General features: G+C 46.6%; 2 protein-coding genes across 5 annotated transcripts in view; both read left to right on the top strand.

The window, feature by feature from the left end:
* Nucleotides 1–731: 731 nt before the first annotated feature.
* Nucleotides 732–5,917, top strand: nkain1 (sodium/potassium transporting ATPase interacting 1). Its single transcript, XM_036953151.1, has 8 exons — nt 732–999; nt 1,240–1,630; nt 2,396–2,533; nt 3,704–3,784; nt 3,904–4,101; nt 4,184–4,244; nt 4,505–4,586; nt 4,744–5,917. The coding sequence occupies exons 2-8, from the start codon at nt 1,577–1,579 to the stop codon at nt 4,751–4,753; spliced, it is 624 nt and encodes a 207-aa protein (XP_036809046.1). The 5' UTR covers nt 732–999; nt 1,240–1,576; the 3' UTR covers nt 4,754–5,917.
* An 840-nt stretch (nt 5,918–6,757) lies between these two features.
* The window catches only part of pum1 (pumilio RNA-binding family member 1), a 36,943-nt gene continuing 25,505 nt past the window's right edge, over nt 6,758–18,195 (top strand). The window contains exons 1-8 of one of the 4 annotated variants that reach the window (XM_036953143.1): nt 6,758–7,724; nt 10,356–10,528; nt 12,279–12,401; nt 12,638–12,706; nt 12,986–13,088; nt 13,212–13,402; nt 14,248–14,417; nt 14,656–14,917. In XM_036953143.1, the coding sequence (XP_036809038.1) occupies nt 10,367–10,528; nt 12,279–12,401; nt 12,638–12,706; nt 12,986–13,088; nt 13,212–13,402; nt 14,248–14,417; nt 14,656–14,917 (1,080 nt within the window). In that variant the 5' untranslated portion in view covers nt 6,758–7,724; nt 10,356–10,366. Of the gene's footprint in view, nt 7,725–10,355; nt 10,529–12,278; nt 12,402–12,637; nt 12,707–12,982; nt 13,089–13,211; nt 13,403–14,247; nt 14,418–14,655; nt 14,918–18,195 lie in introns of those variants that run through there. The other 3 variants (XM_036953141.1, XM_036953140.1, XM_036953142.1) reach the window with 3 other exon arrangements.

Below are 18,195 nucleotides of genomic sequence, written 5' to 3'. Positions count from 1 at the left end.
GCATGGTCCTAGATATTGTATTATTCTCACTCTTATTTCTGCCCGGTAATTTGTATTCGCTGCTAGTCCTGTTTCTTTTGTCTCTGCTGAACGTCTCGCGCTCCACGGTTTCACTACCCACAGGGCTGGTCCTATATGTTCTGCCCCACCTGGACAACAGTTGTCCATTTTACTTTGACCTGTCCTGTTTTTAGGATATGTTTGTTACTCGATTGGGCGTCATTTAGGTTAGGCTGTTTGATCGGAGAAACCTGCATGATGTGAAATGTGTCTGTCTCATTACATTGTCATACATTTTATTTGACGGAACGTTGGTGGAGCGCCGCACTGATGTGTCTCCAACAGCACCCTGGAGAGGCTCGTTGGGAATGGACAAGCTAAATATTTTACGCCCCTTCCTTTGACAGAATGGGGACTATTTATCACAGGGCAGCGTCAACTCTCACATAAACAATCCCATATGCCAGTGGTTGAACTCAATTGTTTGGGGGTAGAATTATGTGAGGTGTTGTTGTTGGAGGTGCGTCTTGGTCAGTTTTGACTAAGGCTGTATTTCTGAGTTAATCTTCACTCTGCCTAATGAGCTGACCAGCGGTGATTCCCCATGCAGTCTGCAGAATACAGGGGCCCATTTCGACTACTTTAAAATTGCATCCTTCCTCCCTCTCCTTTAGTTTATAATTTATTTGACAAAGTTTGAAGTTAAAATCTATTTAGTGGGTCACTAATTTACTTAATTCAATCCCATCATGTCAAATCAGTGATCGCCATCAAGGAACACGGCCCAGTTCCTCATTTGAAATGAGGGGGGCTTGCAATGTCCCCTCCTCGACCCCCCTCGCGCCCACCCCGGCAGGCACCACCGATTGTTGACAAAGACACCGCGAGACAGAAGAGAGCCCTAGTCTTGGTTTTTAGCATTACGCCAACGGAGGCCTACGGATAAACCGCTCGTTGACGGAGAACGAGAAAGCAGCGCAAACGTCTTGAAAACCAACCGTGAGTCACTATTACGGCTTTGTGTGTGTCGGTGCATGGCATATTTCATTTAACCATCCCAGACAGTTGGCCACCTCCATCCGCTCATTTCATTCCTCTCCCTCCCCGTGTTACCCATTTTCATATTATGCTTATGTATACCCGTTAACCCGCGAGACCTGCTCCGTTATGACAGCTTTCCGTCTTTCTTTGTGTCTGTCTGTGTGGTTTTCGCCCCCTCCTTTCGCTACCAACCGGAAGGTGTGGCCGGCTCGAGGCGATTCGTAATCGTTACCTAGTGGTCGGACCGCAAACCTCGCCGCGTGAAGAAGAGGACACCTCCGGCGAACCACAGCCATCTTTACCTACCCACACCGACAGAATGATCACGGCGGGTCGGGCTGGGTTGGTGTCGGTGTGATTTAACGTATCTCAAGGAGTCTTCCGTACCTAGAAGAACCAAGAGGCCGTGGTCTAGGCGAGATCTGGCCGGGCATGGTGTGATCTGAGTCGGGCAGCCAGTCTGGATCTGACCGGTGACCACCCGTCCTTTCCCCGGAGCCTTTGTGGCTCCAAGCCGCGTCCAGAGCACTCCAAGATGGGGAATTGTGACGGGAGATGCACGCTGGTGGCGATATGTTCACTGCAGCTGGTGAGTGTGTTGGGGTGAGGTGAAATGTGATTGGGAGAATGAGAAAAAGTGTTGTTGTTGACCATATTTTGACTATATCCCTATTCCTTTCCTCTTTCACTCAACGAATCTGTGTGTGTAACTGAGAGGGAGTGCTGGGCTGACTGACTGAAAAGTGTTTCAAAACTACTAGCTGTGTGTGTCACATTATTGGTATTATTGGCAACCACACAGTGTGTGTGGTGATCACTGTATTCTGGGAGACCACGTGAAAAGGAACCCTTCAGCTTTTGAAAGTAACAGCAGGAAAACAAGGGAGCTCCCTCTCGCTGTCTTCCTGCTCTATCAGTCTCTCTAAACTTTTTAATTTCCAGCTTTTAATTTCTACTTTTATTTTCTGACTTGAATAGTGTGTGTGGTGGTGTGTGTGTGTGTTTATTTTTTTGTGATATAGTGTGACAATGGGCACTTGCAATACAGCATATTTTCAGTTGTTTGGGGAGTTTATTAGTGGGTGTGTGTGTGTGGGGGGGGGGGGGGGGGGGGGGTAGTCCCTCAGCTGGTGCTCCTGGCACCCTCAGCTGGTGCTCCTGGCAGTTTCCATGGAAACAACTGGCAGACTGTGTGACGTGTGTGTGAGAAAGACAGTTGTTTCCTTATCTGTGTGTTTGCGTGTGAAACTGTAACAATGTAATACCATGCCAATCCTCTAGAAGTACGGGTGGACTCTTTTAGTAAAAATATACCTGTGTGGGTGGGTGGGTGTGTGTGTGTGTGTGTGTGTAGATGGCAGCACTACAGAGACAGGTGTTTGACTTCCTGGGCTACCAGTGGGCTCCTATCCTGGCCAACTTCCTCCAAATCATGGCCGTCATACTGGGGATCTTTGGAACCGTGCAGTTCAGATCCCGCTACCTCATACTGGTGAGACATACATGCATGCATACACTATATACACAAAAGTATGTGGACACCCCTTCAAATGAGTGAATTTGGCTATTTCAGCCACACCCATTGCTGACAGGTGTATAAAACCAAGCACACAGCCATGGAATCTCCATAGACAAACATTAGCAGTAGAATGGCCTTACTGAAGAGCTCAGTGACTTTCAACATAGGACCGTCATAGGATGCAACTTTTCCAAAAAGTCAGTTTGTCAAATTTCTGCCCAGCTACAGCTGTCCCGGGTCAACTGTAAGTGCTGTTATTGTGAAGTGGAAACATCTAGGAGCAACAACGGCTCACCCGCGAAGTGGTAGACCACACATGCTCACAGAACGGGACCACCAAGTGCTGAAGCACGTAGTGCGTCAGAATCGTCTGTCCTCGGTTGCAGCACTCACTACGAGTTCCAAACTGCCTCTGGAAGCAACGTCAGCACAAGAACTGTTCGCCAGGAGCTTCATGAAATAGGTTTCCATGGCTGAGCAGCCGCACACAAGCCTAAGGTCACCATGCACATGCCAAGCGTTGGCTGGAGTGGTGTAAAGCTCGCCGCCATTGAACTCTTGAGCAGTGGAAACGTGTTCTCTGGAGAGATTAATCACGCTTCACCATCTGGCAGTCCAACGGACAAATCTGGGTTTAGCGGATGCCAGGAGAACGCTACCTGCCCTGAATGCATAGAGCCAACTGTAAAGTTTGGAATAATGGTCTGGGGCTGTTTTTCATGGTTCGGGCTAGGCCCCTTAGTTCCAGTGAAGGGAAATGTTAACGCTACAGTATACAATGACAATCAAGACGATTCTGTGCTTCCAACTTTGTTGCAACAGTTTGGGGAAGACCCTTTCCTGTTTCAGCATGACAATGCCCTTGTTGAACACCTTTGAGATGAATTGGAACACCGACTGCGAGCCAGGCCTAATCGCCCAACATCATTGCCCAACCTCACTAATGCTCTTGTGGATGAATGGATGAATCCCTGCAGCAATGTTCCAACATCTAGTGGAAAGCCTTCCCAGAAGAGTGGAGGCTGTTATAGCAGCAAAGGGGGGACCAACTCTATATTAATGAGCAGGTGTCCACATACTTTTGGTCACGTAATTTTATTTAACACACACACACTAACCCCTTTTTGTCACTGTGTCTGTCAGTATGCAGTGTGGTTGGTGCTGTGGGTGGGATGGAACTCCTTTATCATCTGTTTCTACCTGGAGGTGGGACACTTGTCTCAGGTAAGAGATGTGTGTTTGTTTATAGCATGTTGATAATGTGTGTTTATGTGTTTTAGAATGTGTTTATAACATTTGTGTGCTTATAACATGTTTTAAAATATATATGTGTGTGTGTGTAGGACAGGGACTTCCTGATGACTTTCAACACGTCGCTGCATCGGTCATGGTGGATGGAGCATGGTCCTGGTTGCCTAGTAACACCAGTGTTGGACTCCCGCATTGCCCCTGATGACCACCATGTCATCACCGTCTCCGGCTGTCTCCTTGACTACCAGTACATTGAGGTGTTGAGCTCTGCACTACAGGTCTTACTGGCTGTGAGTATCTCTCTCACACACACACACACACACACACACACACACTATGATACTAACCTTATCCTGTCTACCTGTCCCTCAGCTCTTTGGCATTGTGTATGCCTGCTACGTGAGCAAAGTCTTCCAGGATGACGAGGATAGCTGTGAGTGTTGCTCACCTTTCTTCCGTCGGTCTGAGTGTTCCGTCGGTCTGAGTGTTCCGTCGGTCTGAGTGTTCCGTCGGTCTGAGTGTTCCGTCGGTCTGAGTGTTCCGTCGGTCTGAGTGTTCCGTCGGTCTGAGTGTTCCGTCGGTCTGAGTGCTCCATCTGCATCTGAGTGTTCCATCTGCATCTGAGTGTTCCATCTGCATCTGAGTGTTGCATCTGAGTGCTCTGTCAGCTTCTGATCTTTCTCCCTCTGTCAGTTGATTTCATTGGTGGCTTTGACTCCTATGGTTACCAGCCTCCTCAGAAGACCTCCCACCTCCAACTGCAGCCCCTCTACACGTAAGTAACCCCTGACCTCTAAACTTTCATCCTTAACCTCGCGGTGATCCCTAAACCCCTAACCAGTAGGGAGGGAATTGGTTCAACAAGAGATATCTACTTTTTAGTGTGACCTTTTTAGTTTTTCCTTGGAACTGTATATCATTCTCTCTTTCAGTGCTGGGTAGGAGAAGGTGGCGCACCTATCAGACAATACCTCAGCAGGGAAGCAGAGTCGCCATGGGAATAGAACATTCACTCTGTGTGTCACAGTACAACTGAACGATAGACTCACCTGTGTGTGTATGTGAAACCGTGTGTGTATGTGTTAACCAAGGGTAAACTGACTGACACCCCTGAGGTGAATGTACCAGCAGTTCTAGGGGGAAGCAGGGGGAGATGGCGGGGAGACACTGGGCGTGGTCACATCCTAATGGACACTGAGGATATTGAGAGGACACTGCACCTACCGGCTCTCCACATTCCTGCGACCCTGTGTGTGTGTGTGGCGCTACAGGACTAGCTGGATGACCTCTGAACTATTGTGGAAGGGGCCTCGAAGTCACATGGGATACAGCTCTTCATGTTGTCGTTTTAGAATGTGATGTTGTAATAGAACAGTCGAATGTCGAATTCCAAGCTTGTCCCTAGTTCTGTTGTGACAGGGTGACTTTGTTTAAACCCAATCACGGCAAAAATGGACTGGTTAGAGATTGGGCTTTAGTGTCTCTGGGTAAAGATATGGGGGATTCTGTGCATGTACATATCTGGCTGATGAATGGTTGTTGCTTTTGTTTGGTGATGAGGGGTTGATCGTGTAGCCACGTCCCTTTACATTTCTCCTCTACCTTTAGACGACCCAGGGAGAATCTCAATTGCATACTCTCCTCGCCTCCTTCTCAAAACCAATTGGAGGAGAATGTTCAAGGGAAGTGACCTCTGGCTTTCTCATCCAATGGGTTTTGAAAAGGAGGCAAGGAGAGAGATGATGTGAGGAGTATGTAATTGAGCTTCTCCCCCAATGTCCTCCTTGACTTTGGGGAAGAATGCGTCCTTCCTCACACCCTACTATCCTTCCTTTTATTCTCTCCTTACACTTCATTCACTCCCTCTTTCCTTCCATCCATCCCTAAAGATACAGTATCACTGGTCTGACCTGATGATATTGATGAAAGGAATATATGAAGGACACTGATTTATTTCACCAACATACAATAGGTCTGGTCAGGGAGCGTTTCCACGAAGGAAGAGAGGAGAGGATAGGAGGGCTGTATTTCTGAAGTGGTTTACTTGGATGAGACAGGTGTGTGTGTGTGTGTGGGGGGGGAAATAAAGAAACTTTCTAAATTAAATCAGTCTGGTGTTGTCTATACACAAACACAAACACACACACCTGTTTAAAAGATCCCAGAAATGTTTAATTCTCTCAAATTGTGAGCACAAATTTGTTTCCATTATTGTTAGTGAGCATTTCTCCGTTATCAAAATATGCCACACCTGTCAGGAGGATGGATTATCATGAAGCTGATTAAACAGCATGATCATTATACAGGGGGACAATAAAACGCCACTCTAAAATGTGCAGTTTTGTTACACAGCACAATGCCACAGATGTCTCTAGTTTTGACAGAGTGTACATTTGGCATGCTGACTGCAGGAATGTCCACCAGAGCTGTTGCCAGAGAATTGAATGTTAATTTCTCCACCATAAGCCGCCTCCAATGTCATTGTGAGGACTCGCAACCCGAAGACCACTTGTAACCACGCCAGACCAGGGTCTCCACATCTGGCTTTTTCACCTGCGGGCTCATCTGAGACCAGCCACCCGAACAGCTGATGGAACCGTGGTTTTGCACAACTGAAGAATTTCTGCACAAACTGTCAGAAACCGTTTTAGGGAAGCTCATCTTCATGCTCGTCGTCCTCACCAGGGTCTCGACCTGAATGCAGTCTGGTAAGACTCCAGACGTCAGTGGGCAAATGCTTACCTTCAATGGAAGTGTGCTCTTCACAGATGAATCCCAGTTTCAACTGTACCTAGCAGATGGCAGACTGTATGGCGTGGTGTAGGCGAGTGGTTTGCTGATGTCAATGTTGTGAACAGAGTGCCCCATTGTGGTGGTGGGGTTATGGTATGGGAAGGCATAAGCTACGGACAACGAACACAATTGCATTTTATCAATGTCGATTTGAATGCACAGAGATACTGTGAAGAGATCCTGAGGCCCATTGTCATGCCATTCATCCGCCACCATCAACTCATGTTTCAGCATGATAATGCACGGTCCCATGTGGCAAGGATCTGTACTCAATTCCTGGAAGCTGGAAATGTCCCACTTCTTCCATGGCATGCATACTCATTAGACATGTCACCCATTGAGCATCTGACTAAGAATGACTACCAAAATCAATAAAACCACATGTAATTTGCCTGGAACCGACCCTGACTGTGGCCCCTCATGAGAAGTTCAGGGTTTTTGTGGGCCCCACACCATCAGTTGCCTATCCCTGGTTTACTTTATTCTAGTGACAGTAACACACTAGACTAGCTTCACTATTGAATTGTAATTTATTTGGTTGTTACAGGCTACGCCCTACTTTTGACTATGGCTGTTGGTTGGTTTACATTCCACCAGTCTAGCAGAGCATCCAGATCCAGCCTCGTGAACACCCTCTGGGTCTTTGTGTCTCAGCACGTTGCCGTGGCTGCGGCTGGACTCCATCCATTACGGTCATAGTCCGCTGAACATGCTGTACCAACCGGAATAGCAGTATGTTTATTATATGTTTATTATAGGGGAACATCAGCCCAGGGGATCTGGGACTGGGAATAAACTGTCCAGATTTACCTAACCAGTGTTTTTGATATTTAATTATTAGTATATTTATTCGTTTATTTTTAGGTTATTATTGTATTTTTGTCGATTGTGAGATAGAATACATCATGTCAACAAAGCCACCATAACAAAGGACTGGCAGTGGTGAAACGGTTGGCGCAATGAACCGCACGCGCTCCGCTCTCGCCATCTTCCGTTCCCATGATGCAGCGCGTCAGCCTGTCTCTGAGTCCCTCCGAGCCGCCATGTTGTTGGAGTGAAAGCTTGGAAGTCTGGAAAGAGAACCGGGGCTGAAATCTGCGACCATCTGCCCTCTCCACCTGTAAGTAGCCCTCTCCCGTGGGCACAGAAACACTCTAGACGCATCAAACCACACATCACCCGGTTTATTGTCTTTACCGGACCGGAACGAGAGTTCTGGGTGTTATTTTAACGGCTGTGTTGCCGCCTCCCTCTCTTGCCTCCGGTTGTGTTGCTGTCTTCCGCTCTTGCCAGACAGCTCAGGCCTTTGTTAGCTAGCTTATATCCGCGTCATGTAGACAGCGCTCTTCTCGTGCCCCTCCTGGTACTAGTAACGGGTCACCGGTGTGTGCGATCCAGAGAGTAGGTGTTGGAGCCGGGTTTGGCCAGTGTCGGACTGGGCTGAACAGGTCTCTGGCTTGGAGGCCGTGTATTGTTGGTAAATGGGTAACGTTAACTAGCTACTGGAACCAGTTCCGTGGTTGGCATGCGACTTTAGCTAGTTAACGTTATTCGGCTAGCGAACACTTCCTTACACGGAGAACATAGTTAACTAGCTATATGTCAAAACCAGACGAAATAATTTGCTTACGTCCATTTATGCCTAAATGGCCTCATTGTTTTGTTTAGTTAGCTAGTTGGATGTTGTGCCTCAGCGACTGACAGCTAACGCTAGCTAGCTGGCACACAAAGCTACGTTCCGCTTTTGTTCTGGCACGGGTGGACAGGACAGTAGATCGCGGTGATAATCGATCCCTGGTATTAAATAATGATTAACCCAGTTAGAGCCAACAATGCCTATTTCCGGGTGGCGAACACAACGACTCGAGCGTGATGAACAAGAGACTGTGCTACTGATTTCCGGGTGTTTCCAAATAGGTAGCTAATGTTACATGTCTAACATGGCATAAACCGCTGTTGTCTGCTTGCATGGAATAACATACTTTAATGCTATTTTCATGCAATACAGACTGGGGGTATTTTTTATATATCTTTTTTATTTCAAGTAGCTGTCTTGAAGCGTTGTCTGGATGGCAGGACCTAGCTTGCTGGCTAGCTAATGATACCTGCAGAGGGGGGCGTGTTCGTTACGGTATAGCTCAATGCATGGAGGCGTCTGCTCATTGTAGTGTGTCTGTGGTTGATAGGTGTGTGTACACCTCGGAGCCATGATGGTGTGTGTGAGGTAGAGAGAGGAGTTTTGCGATATGACAAATTCGGGCTGTATTTCCCAAGACTTCTCTTCCTCTCCATCTGTGTATCAGTACAAGGCCTTATGATTCAGACAGAGGTTGAGGTTCAATGATAAATAAAACATGGAAACAGAAGCAGACCACCTGGTTGTCTAGATAGAAAATACCTTACCACTGAACACACTCCTCGCTTGTTGAGTGGGTGGAATCCACATCACCTGAGCTGTAGGCTGTTGGAAACCATCTTCTCCAAGTGGAAAAATTGAGGTATGTCCCTCGCTGTTTGGTTCTGTTTGCTTCCATTTGGTTCCTAGAGTAAACGGTTCGGTCTGTTGCAAAACGTTTTGCAACGGTCTGCAACTAATAAATACACCCCTGGCTGGGCCGCTTTCAGCAGGACACAATGTTGCAGATGTCTTAAGTACAACTGACACATGTTAGAAAAGCATGTTTGCGCTACAGAATATATTCCTATAGGAACATTGCACAACCCTGTAGTCAATGTTCCTATGGTCTACTGATCAAGACAAGTTATGCCCTTAATACAGTTGTTGAACATAAGTAGGCTCACATATCCAAGTCATCTGAGTCTATAGTAGAACATGTATAAGAAACAGGCATGCCTCCTGAAATATGACACCGCAAGCATTTGCTGCAGAATCATGTGGAGTAAACTGTATCAGAATGGGTTTCTGTCTAGCATGTCATGTAGGCCACATAAGATGAAATACACCAGACTTCTAATGTTACCAACCTACGATACCTATTTACCTTTAGATCAGGGGTGTCAATCTAATTATATAGAGGGCCTAGTGTCTGCTGTTTTTTCCTTTCAATTAAGACCTAGACAACCATGTGAGGGGAGTTCCTTAGTAATCAATGACCTTAATTAATCAATCAAAAGTACAAGGGAAGAAAGATAACCTGAAGACACTTGCCCCTCCGTGGAATAAGTTTGACAAGCGGTTTAGATCATCTATTACTACTGAAAGGGAATGGGAAAGTGGTGATGTCAGGCTTCAGATCCATTTCAAACTCTTGTCTATCAGTTAAATCGAACGTGGAAATCCCCCACACGAGTCATGAATTGACTGAAAGTATTGTCGAGATGGAATTTGACCCCAGTTTAGCGTGTGTGTTATTTATTTATGACACTGTGGGTGATTTGCAAAATGCTGGGTATGAAAAATAGGTTTTCCCCAACCCCAGTTGTTGCTTACCTGATTCACCTTATCAACCAGATAATTATTAGAATCGGATGTGTTAGATTAGGGTTGGAGTGAATATCTATTGGACGGTAACTCTCCAGGAACAGGGTTGGGGAGCCCTAACTTAGAATATGTTGTAATTTATGTTCTGCAAGTTGACTCCACTGGCTGGTGGACATAAATGTTGATACACATTTTCAGGGACTGGAATGTATGTGTGTTCCAGATTGTGTTGAAAGGAGTGTAGCTCATGTGTATTGGAGGTGTGTGTGTCACTAACGATGTGTGTGTTTGTCTCCCTCTTCTCCCCAGGCCTTGGTGGAATGAGCAGTGTGTGTGTGTTGAAGGGTAAAGCAGTGCTCTGGCAGGACTCATTCAGCCCCCACCTCAGAACTTCAACTCCCAGCATGCCCGTGGTGCTGAGCAGCGGAGGACACGCCCCCCCTGCCGGACAAACCCCACATGCCCCATCCCCTAGCCAACAGGTAAAGGTGGAGATGGATACAACCGCATATAGTCGGTAGACACCAATACAAACATGTCTCCTATTTATACATTACATGTCACACTGACTGACAGACGTGCAGACAAATTAATACACTGCTCAAAAAATAAAGGGAACACTTAAACAACACAATGTAACTCCAAGTCAATCACACGCACACAAATCAAGCTGTCCACTTAGGAAGCAATACCGATTGACAATACATTTCACATGCTGTTGTGCAAATGGAATAGACAACAGGTGGAAATTATAGGCAATTGGCAAGACACCCCCAATAAAGGCGTGGTTCTGCAGGTGGTGACCACAGACCACTTCTCAGTTCCTATGCTTCCTGGCTGATGTTTTGGTCACTTTTGAAGGCTGGCGGTGCTTTCACTCTAGTGGTAGCATGAGACGGAGTCTACAACCCACACAAGTGGCTCAGGTAGTGCAGCTCATCTAGGATGGTACATCAATGCCAGATGTGGCAAGAAGGTTTGCTGTGTCTGTCAGCGTAGTGTCCAGAGCATGGAGGCGCTACCAGGAGACAGGCTAGTACATCAGGAGACGTGGAGGAGGCCGTATGAGGGCAACAACCCAGCAGCAGGACCGCTACCTCCGCCTTTGTGCAAGGAGGAGCAGGAGAAGCACTGCCAGAGCCCTGCAAAATGACCTCCAGCAGGCCACAAATGTGCATGTGTCTGCTCAAACGGTCAGAAACAGACTCCATGAGGGTGGTATGAGGGCCAGACGTCAACAGGTGGGGGGTTGTGCTTACAGCCCAACACCGTGCAGGATGTTTGGCATTTGCCAGAGAACACCAAGATTGGCAAATTCGCAATTAGCGCCCTGTGCTCTTCACAGATGAAAGCAGGTTCACACTGAGCACATGTGACAGACGTGACAGAGTCTGGAGACGCCTTGGAGAACGTTCTGCTGCCTGCAACATCCTCCAGCATGACCGGTTTGGCGGAGGGTCAGTCATGGTGTGGGGTGGCATTTCTTTGGGGGGCCGCACAGTGCATGTGCTCGCCAGAGGTAGCCTGACTGCCATTAGGTACAGAGATGAGCTCCTCAGACCCCTTGTGAGACCATATGCTGATGCGGTTGGCCCTGGGTTCCTCCTAATGCAAGACAATGCTAGACCTCATGTGGCTGGAGTGTGTCAGCAGTTCCTGCAAGAGGAAGGCATTGATACTATAGACTGGCCCGCCCGTTCCCCAGACCTGAATCCAATTGAGCACATCTGGGACATCATGTCTCGCTCCATCCACCAACGCCACGTTGCACCACAGACTGTCCAGGAGTTGGCGGATGCTTTAGTCCAGGTCTGGGAGGAGATCCCTCAGGAGACCATCCGCCACCTCATCAGGAGCATGTCCAGGCGTTGTAGGGAGGTCATACAGGCACGTGGAGGCCACACACACCACTGAGCCTCATTTTGACTTGTTTTAAGGACATTACATCAAAGTTGGATCAGCCTGTAGTGTGGTTTTCCACTTTAATTTTGAGTGTGACTCCAAATCCAGACCTCCATGGGTTGATCAATTTGATTTCCATTGATCATTTTTGTGTGATTTTGTTGTCAGCACATTCAACTATGTAAAGAAAAAAGTATTTAGTAAGAATATTTAATTCATTCAGATCTAGGATGTGTTATTTTAGTGTTCCCTTTATTTTTTTGAGCAGTGTAGTTTTTGGTGCAAAACTGGCGGGGCCAGAGGCGTTAGCTAAGTGTGCCTGTGTCGCAGGGCGTGGCGGGTGCCGGTCGGTCTCAGGATGATGCCATGGTGGATTACTTCTTCCAGCGGCAGCACGGAGAGCAGCCTGGCAAACACCGCTGGCCCATTGGGGATAACATCCACGACAGCCAGGTACTAAGTGTGTGTGTGAAATCAGAAAATGGTCTGGGTTAATGTGTGTGAGTGTATACCCTCAGTCTTTACCGACCATCTCTCTCTGTTGCTCTGTGTATGTGTAACCTTGCCTCTCAGTAGGGGTGATTATGTGTGTGGTACTCTAACATTGTCTATGTCTGTAGATGTTTGATGCTCTACCTTGTCTTTCTGTTGGGATGTGTGTGTTACTCTAAACTTGTCTCTGTCTGTAGGTGCGGTCGATGGATGAGCTGAACCATGACTTCCAGGCCCTGGCTCTAGAGGGGCGTGCCATGGGAGAGGTAAGGGGTCAGGTGTTAGAGGTCAAGTAGTTTGAGGGCTGTAGACACAGCTTACCAAAGGCCATGTGGTGGTAGGAAGACTGAAACCCAGAATAGTGTCCTGTCACACAGCACATCCAGCTGCTGTAGGAATCTTCAGCATTGTAATGTTAGTTATCAGTTATCTTGGTAGTTAAATAGCGAAGACATTGAGGAAAATGTCCTTACACCGCATATTTCTCTTTCCGTTTCTCTCGCTGTCCCTTTCGATGTTTCGCTCCTGTCTCTCCTCTACAGCAGCTTCTGACAGGTAAGAAGTTTTGGGAGAGTGATGAAGCGGGGAAAGACGGACCAAAAGGCATCTTTCTGGACCAGTGGAGGGACAGCGCGTGGGGGGCCACAGGTAGGACAGAGGGTCCCAGGATTAAAACACCAATGGGTCAACACACCAAAGTCTCAGTGCCCAGCCTAATGTGTGCGTGTTTGGAGACTGACGGTAGTGTGCTCTCTAATTTCCCCTCCCCAGACCACTCGGTATCTCAGCCAATCATGGTGTCCCGTCGGCCTGGCGGTGGGTTCCATAGCGGCGGGGAAGTGGGCGGGTCAGTGATGTCACCGCGGTCAGAGAGTGGGGGTTTAGGAGTCAGTATGGTAGAGTACGTCCTCTCCTCCTCTCCCGCTGAAAAACTGGACTCCTGCCTACGCAAGGGACCCTACGTAAGTAGTCTAACCCCGTTTTCACTATCATTCATCTATCACTATAACCAACTCACTTTTATCACTGACAACCTGGACTCCTGCGCTAGGTTCTATTGTAGTCTGAACCTGGACTCCTGCGCTAGGTTCTATTGTAGTCTGAACCTGGACTCCTGCGCTAGGTTCTATTGTAGTCTGAACCTGGACTCCTGCGCTAGGTTCTATTGTAGTCTGAACCTGGACTCCTGCGCTAGGTTCTATTGTAGTCTGAACCTGGACTCCTACGCTAGGTTCTATTGTAGTCTGAACCTGGACTCCTACGCTAGGTTCTATTGTAGTCTGAACCTGGACTCCTGCGCTAGGTTCTATTGTAGTCTGAACCTGGACTCCTGCGCTAGGTTCTATTGTAGTCTGAACCTGGACTCCTGCGCTAGGTTCTATTGTAGTCTGAACCTGGACTCCTGCGCTAGGTTCTATTGTAGTCTGAACCTGGACTCCTACGCTAGGTTCTATTGTAGTCTGAACCTGGACTCCTGCGCTAGGTTCTATTGTAGTCTGAACCTGGACTCCTGCGCTAGGTTCTATTGTAGACTGAACCTGGACTCCTGCGCTAGGTTCTATTGTAGACTGAACCTGGACTCCTGCGCTAGGTTCTATTGTAGACTGAACCTGGACTCCTGCGCTAGGTTCTATTGTAGTCTTGTTTAGCACTCCCTCCATCTTACTGGTTCATTCCTTCCTGCACTCCACTATTGATCTCATCCTCTGATCAGTAAAGGGACAGTGATACATCTCTCAATCACAATGTTCTCAATCTGTCCATCCATCGACTTTTACATCTCTATCCCTCACTCTCCCTCTGACAGGGCCCGAGGGATGGAGAGGTGGAGGATGAGAAGAGGGAGAAACCTAAGGCTGCGTTTGAAGTAGAGAAACTCGAGATGACGGAGGGAGAGAATGATGTCATCAGTGATGTCATCAACCCTAATGGGCTCCCTGTGCAGAATGGCCTGGACGTGGACGTCAAAGAGTACAGGTACACACACATTCACTCACACCGGCACACACATTCACTCACACCGGCACACACATTCACTCACACCGGCACACACATTCACTCACACCGGCACACACACACACACACCAGCATATACACATTCACTCACACCGGCACACACACACATTCACTCACACCGGCACACACACATCAGCACACACACACACACACACACACACCTCCCCATGTTCTCTCCTGCTCTCTTTCCTCTCTTCAGTCGTCAAGGCCAGATGCAGCCTGCGGGGACAGACACTGACATGATGGGGGGTGTAGGGGGATGTGTAGGAGGGGAGGGTATGGTCCCCATGGGAGGAGGCGGGGGTCCCAAACCCCAAGAGGACTTCTCTGGTGTGGAACAGGGCGTAACCATGGATACCATGGAGTCTGTGATGGAGCCTCTGCAGTTTGACTACAACTCCCAGATGGCCATGGACTCACAGCCCACCGTGGGGCTGTTTGACTACAGCAACCAACAACAGGTGTGTGTGTGTGGGGTATGATGATGACCACCATGGACTCCTGGACTACTGCAGCCCATTTTGTGCTGCGGGTGTTTTTATTTGTTGGACAGAAGACTGTTAAACACCATGAAATCAGCTCCAAGTAATTTTCATTTTGGAAATCTGTTCCCATGTATTCCCACGTATAATACAGAGACACGTGATCGTATTCAAATGTTTGCAAGGTTTGCAATGATTGTTTTAGTCAAATTTTGTGTCTCTTTGGTCTTGCGGTCAATTTGAAGTCTACAAATGATTTGTAATTAAGTTTCTGCTCCCGGCCACCCGCTCAAGAATTTTTTTTTATCTAGTTGATATTCCTTGGTGTATATACTCAAATCAAATAATATTTCATTTGTTGATACACATTTTGTGTGTGAACAGCTGTAGTTATATAGGGCCGAGCGGGTGTGGTATATAGCTAATATACCACGGCTAAGGGCTGTTCTTAAGCATGACGCAACACCAGTGTTTAAAGTGACCAGTGTTTAATAACTGTAAATAGGGAAGCACTCTAAGGTACAGGGCTGAGTACTGGGTGTGAGCAGACTGTGTATGGATGTACACTACCGGTCAAAAGTATTAGAACACCTACTCGTTTAAGGCTTTTACTATATTTGTGCTATTTTCTACTTTGCAGAATAATATTGAAGACCTTAAAACTATGAAATATCACCAAAAAAGTGTAAAACAAATCAAAATATTTTTTATATTTGAGATTCTTCAAAGTAGCCACCCTTTCCCTTGATGACAGCATTGCACACTCTTGTTATTCTCTCAACCAGCTTCACCTGGAATGCTTTTCCAACAGTCCTGATGGAGTTCCCACATATGCTGAGCACTTGTTGGCTGCTTTTCCTTTACTCGGTGGTTCGACTCATCCCAAACTATCTCAATTTGGTTGATGTCGGAGGATTATGGAAGCCAGGTCATCTGATGCAGCACTCCATCACTCTCCTTCTTGGTCAAATAGCTCGTACACAGCCTGGAGGTGTGTTGGATCATTATCCTGTTGAAAAACAAATGATAGTCCCACTAAGCGCAAACCAGATGGGATGGCTTATCGCTGCAGAATGCGTTGGTAGCCATGCTGGTTAAGTGTGCCTTGAATTCTAAATAAATCACAGACGGTGTCAACAGCAAAGCACCATCACACCTCTTCCTCTATGCTTCATGGTGGGAAATACACATGCAGAGATCATCCGTTCACCTACTCTGCATCTCACAGAAGACACGGCTGTTGGAACCAAAAATCTCACATTTGGATTCATCAGACCAAAGGAAAGATTTCCACTGGTGTAATGTCCATTGCTCGTGTTTCTTGGCCCAAGCAACTCTCTGTTTCATATTGGTGTCCTTTTAGTAGTGGTTTCTTTGCAGCAATCATCTGATACAGCACTCTGTCACTCTCCTTGGTCAAATAGGCCTTACGCCATCCCATCTGGTTTGCGGCTGTGTATCACTGCAGAATGCTGGGATAGCCATGCTGGTTAAGTGTGCCTTGAATTGTAAGTGAATTACAGACCGTGTCACCGGCAAAGCACACCTACACCATCACACCACCTCCTCCATGCTTCACAGTGGGAACCACACGCAGAGATCATCTGTTCACCTACTCTGCATCTCTCAAAAGACACAGCGGTAAAATTTGGACTCATCAGACCAAAGAAAAGATTTCCACTGGTCTAATGTCCATTGCTTGTGTTTCTTGGCCCAAGCAAGTCTCTTCTTATTGGTTTTCTTTAGTAGTGGTTTCTTTGCAGCAATGTATTTGGGCTGCAATCTGAGGTGCAGTTAACTCTAATGAACGTATCCTCTGCAGCAGAGGTAACTCTGGGTCTTCCTTTCCTGTGGCAGTCCTCATGAGCCAGTTTCATCATAGCGCTTGATGGTTTTTGCGACTGCACTTGAAGAAACTTTCAAAGTTCTTGCCATTTTCCGTATTGACTGATGTGTCTTAAAGTAATGATGTACTGTTGTTTCTCTTTGCTTACTTGAGCTGTTCTTGCCATAATATGGACATGGTATGTTACCAAATAGGGCTCTCTGTATACCACCCCTACCATGTCACAACTGATTGGCTCAAACGTATTAAGAAGGAAAGAAATTCCACAAATTAACTTTTAACAAGGCACACCTGTTAATTGAAATGCATTCCATGTGACTACTTCATGAAGCGGGTTGAGAGAATGTGAAGTGTGCAATGCTGTCATCAAGCCAAAGGGTGTGGCTATTTGAAGAATCTCAAATATAAAATATATTTTAATTAGTTGAACACTTTTTTTTTTTTTTTTTGGCTACTACATTTTTGAAACTTACTTAATTAGGCAAGTCAGTTAAGAACAAAATCTTACTTACAATGACGGCCTTGTTCAGGGGCAGAACGACAAATTTCTACCTTGTCAGCTCAGGGATTCAATCTTGCAACCTTCCGGTTACTAGTCCAACGCTCTAACCACTAGGCTACCTGCCATCCTACATGATTCCATGTGTTATTTCATAGTTTTGATGTCTTCACTATTATTCTACAATGTGGAAAATAGTCAAAATAAAGAAAAATCCTGAAATGAGAAGGTAGTTTTGGAAAGAGAACCATTTTTTTTTTTGTCCATTAAAATAACATCAAATTTAATCGGAAATACAGTGTAGACATTGTTAATGTTGTAAATGACTATTGTAGCTGGAAACGGCTGATTTTTAATGGAATGTCTACATCGACGTACAGAGACCCATTATCAGCAACCATCACTCCTGTGTTCCAATGGCACGTTGTTAGCTAATCCAAGTTTATAATTTTAAAGGCCTAATTGATCATTAGAAAACCCTTTTGCAATTATGATAGCACAGCTGAAAACTGTTCTGATTTAAAGAAGCAATAAAACTGGCCTTCTTTAGACTAGTTGTGTATCTGGAACATCAGCATTTGTGGGTTCGAATACAGGCTCAAATGGCCAGAAACAAAGAGCTTTCTTTTGAAACTCGTCAGTCTATTCTTGTTCTGAGAAATGAAGGCTATTCCATGCGAGAAATTGCTGAGAAACTGAAGATCTCGTACAACTCTGTGTACTACTCTGTCACAGAACAGTGCAAACTGTCTCTAACCAGAATTGAAAGAGGAGTGGGAGGCCCAAGTGCGCAACTGAGCAAGAGGACAAGTACTCGCAAGTCCTCAACTGGCAGCTTCATTAAATAGTACCCACAAAACCCCAGTCTCAATGTTAGCGGTGAAGATGCGGCTCCGGGATGCTGGCCTTCTA

The sequence above is a fragment of the Oncorhynchus mykiss genome, chromosome 18, assembly GCF_013265735.2.
Source record: "Oncorhynchus mykiss isolate Arlee chromosome 18, USDA_OmykA_1.1, whole genome shotgun sequence".
NCBI classification, from domain to species: Eukaryota; Metazoa; Chordata; class Actinopteri; order Salmoniformes; family Salmonidae; genus Oncorhynchus; species Oncorhynchus mykiss.
The sequence above is the reverse complement of the archived record's forward strand: the minus strand, read 5'-3'. Positions and strand labels throughout refer to the sequence as shown.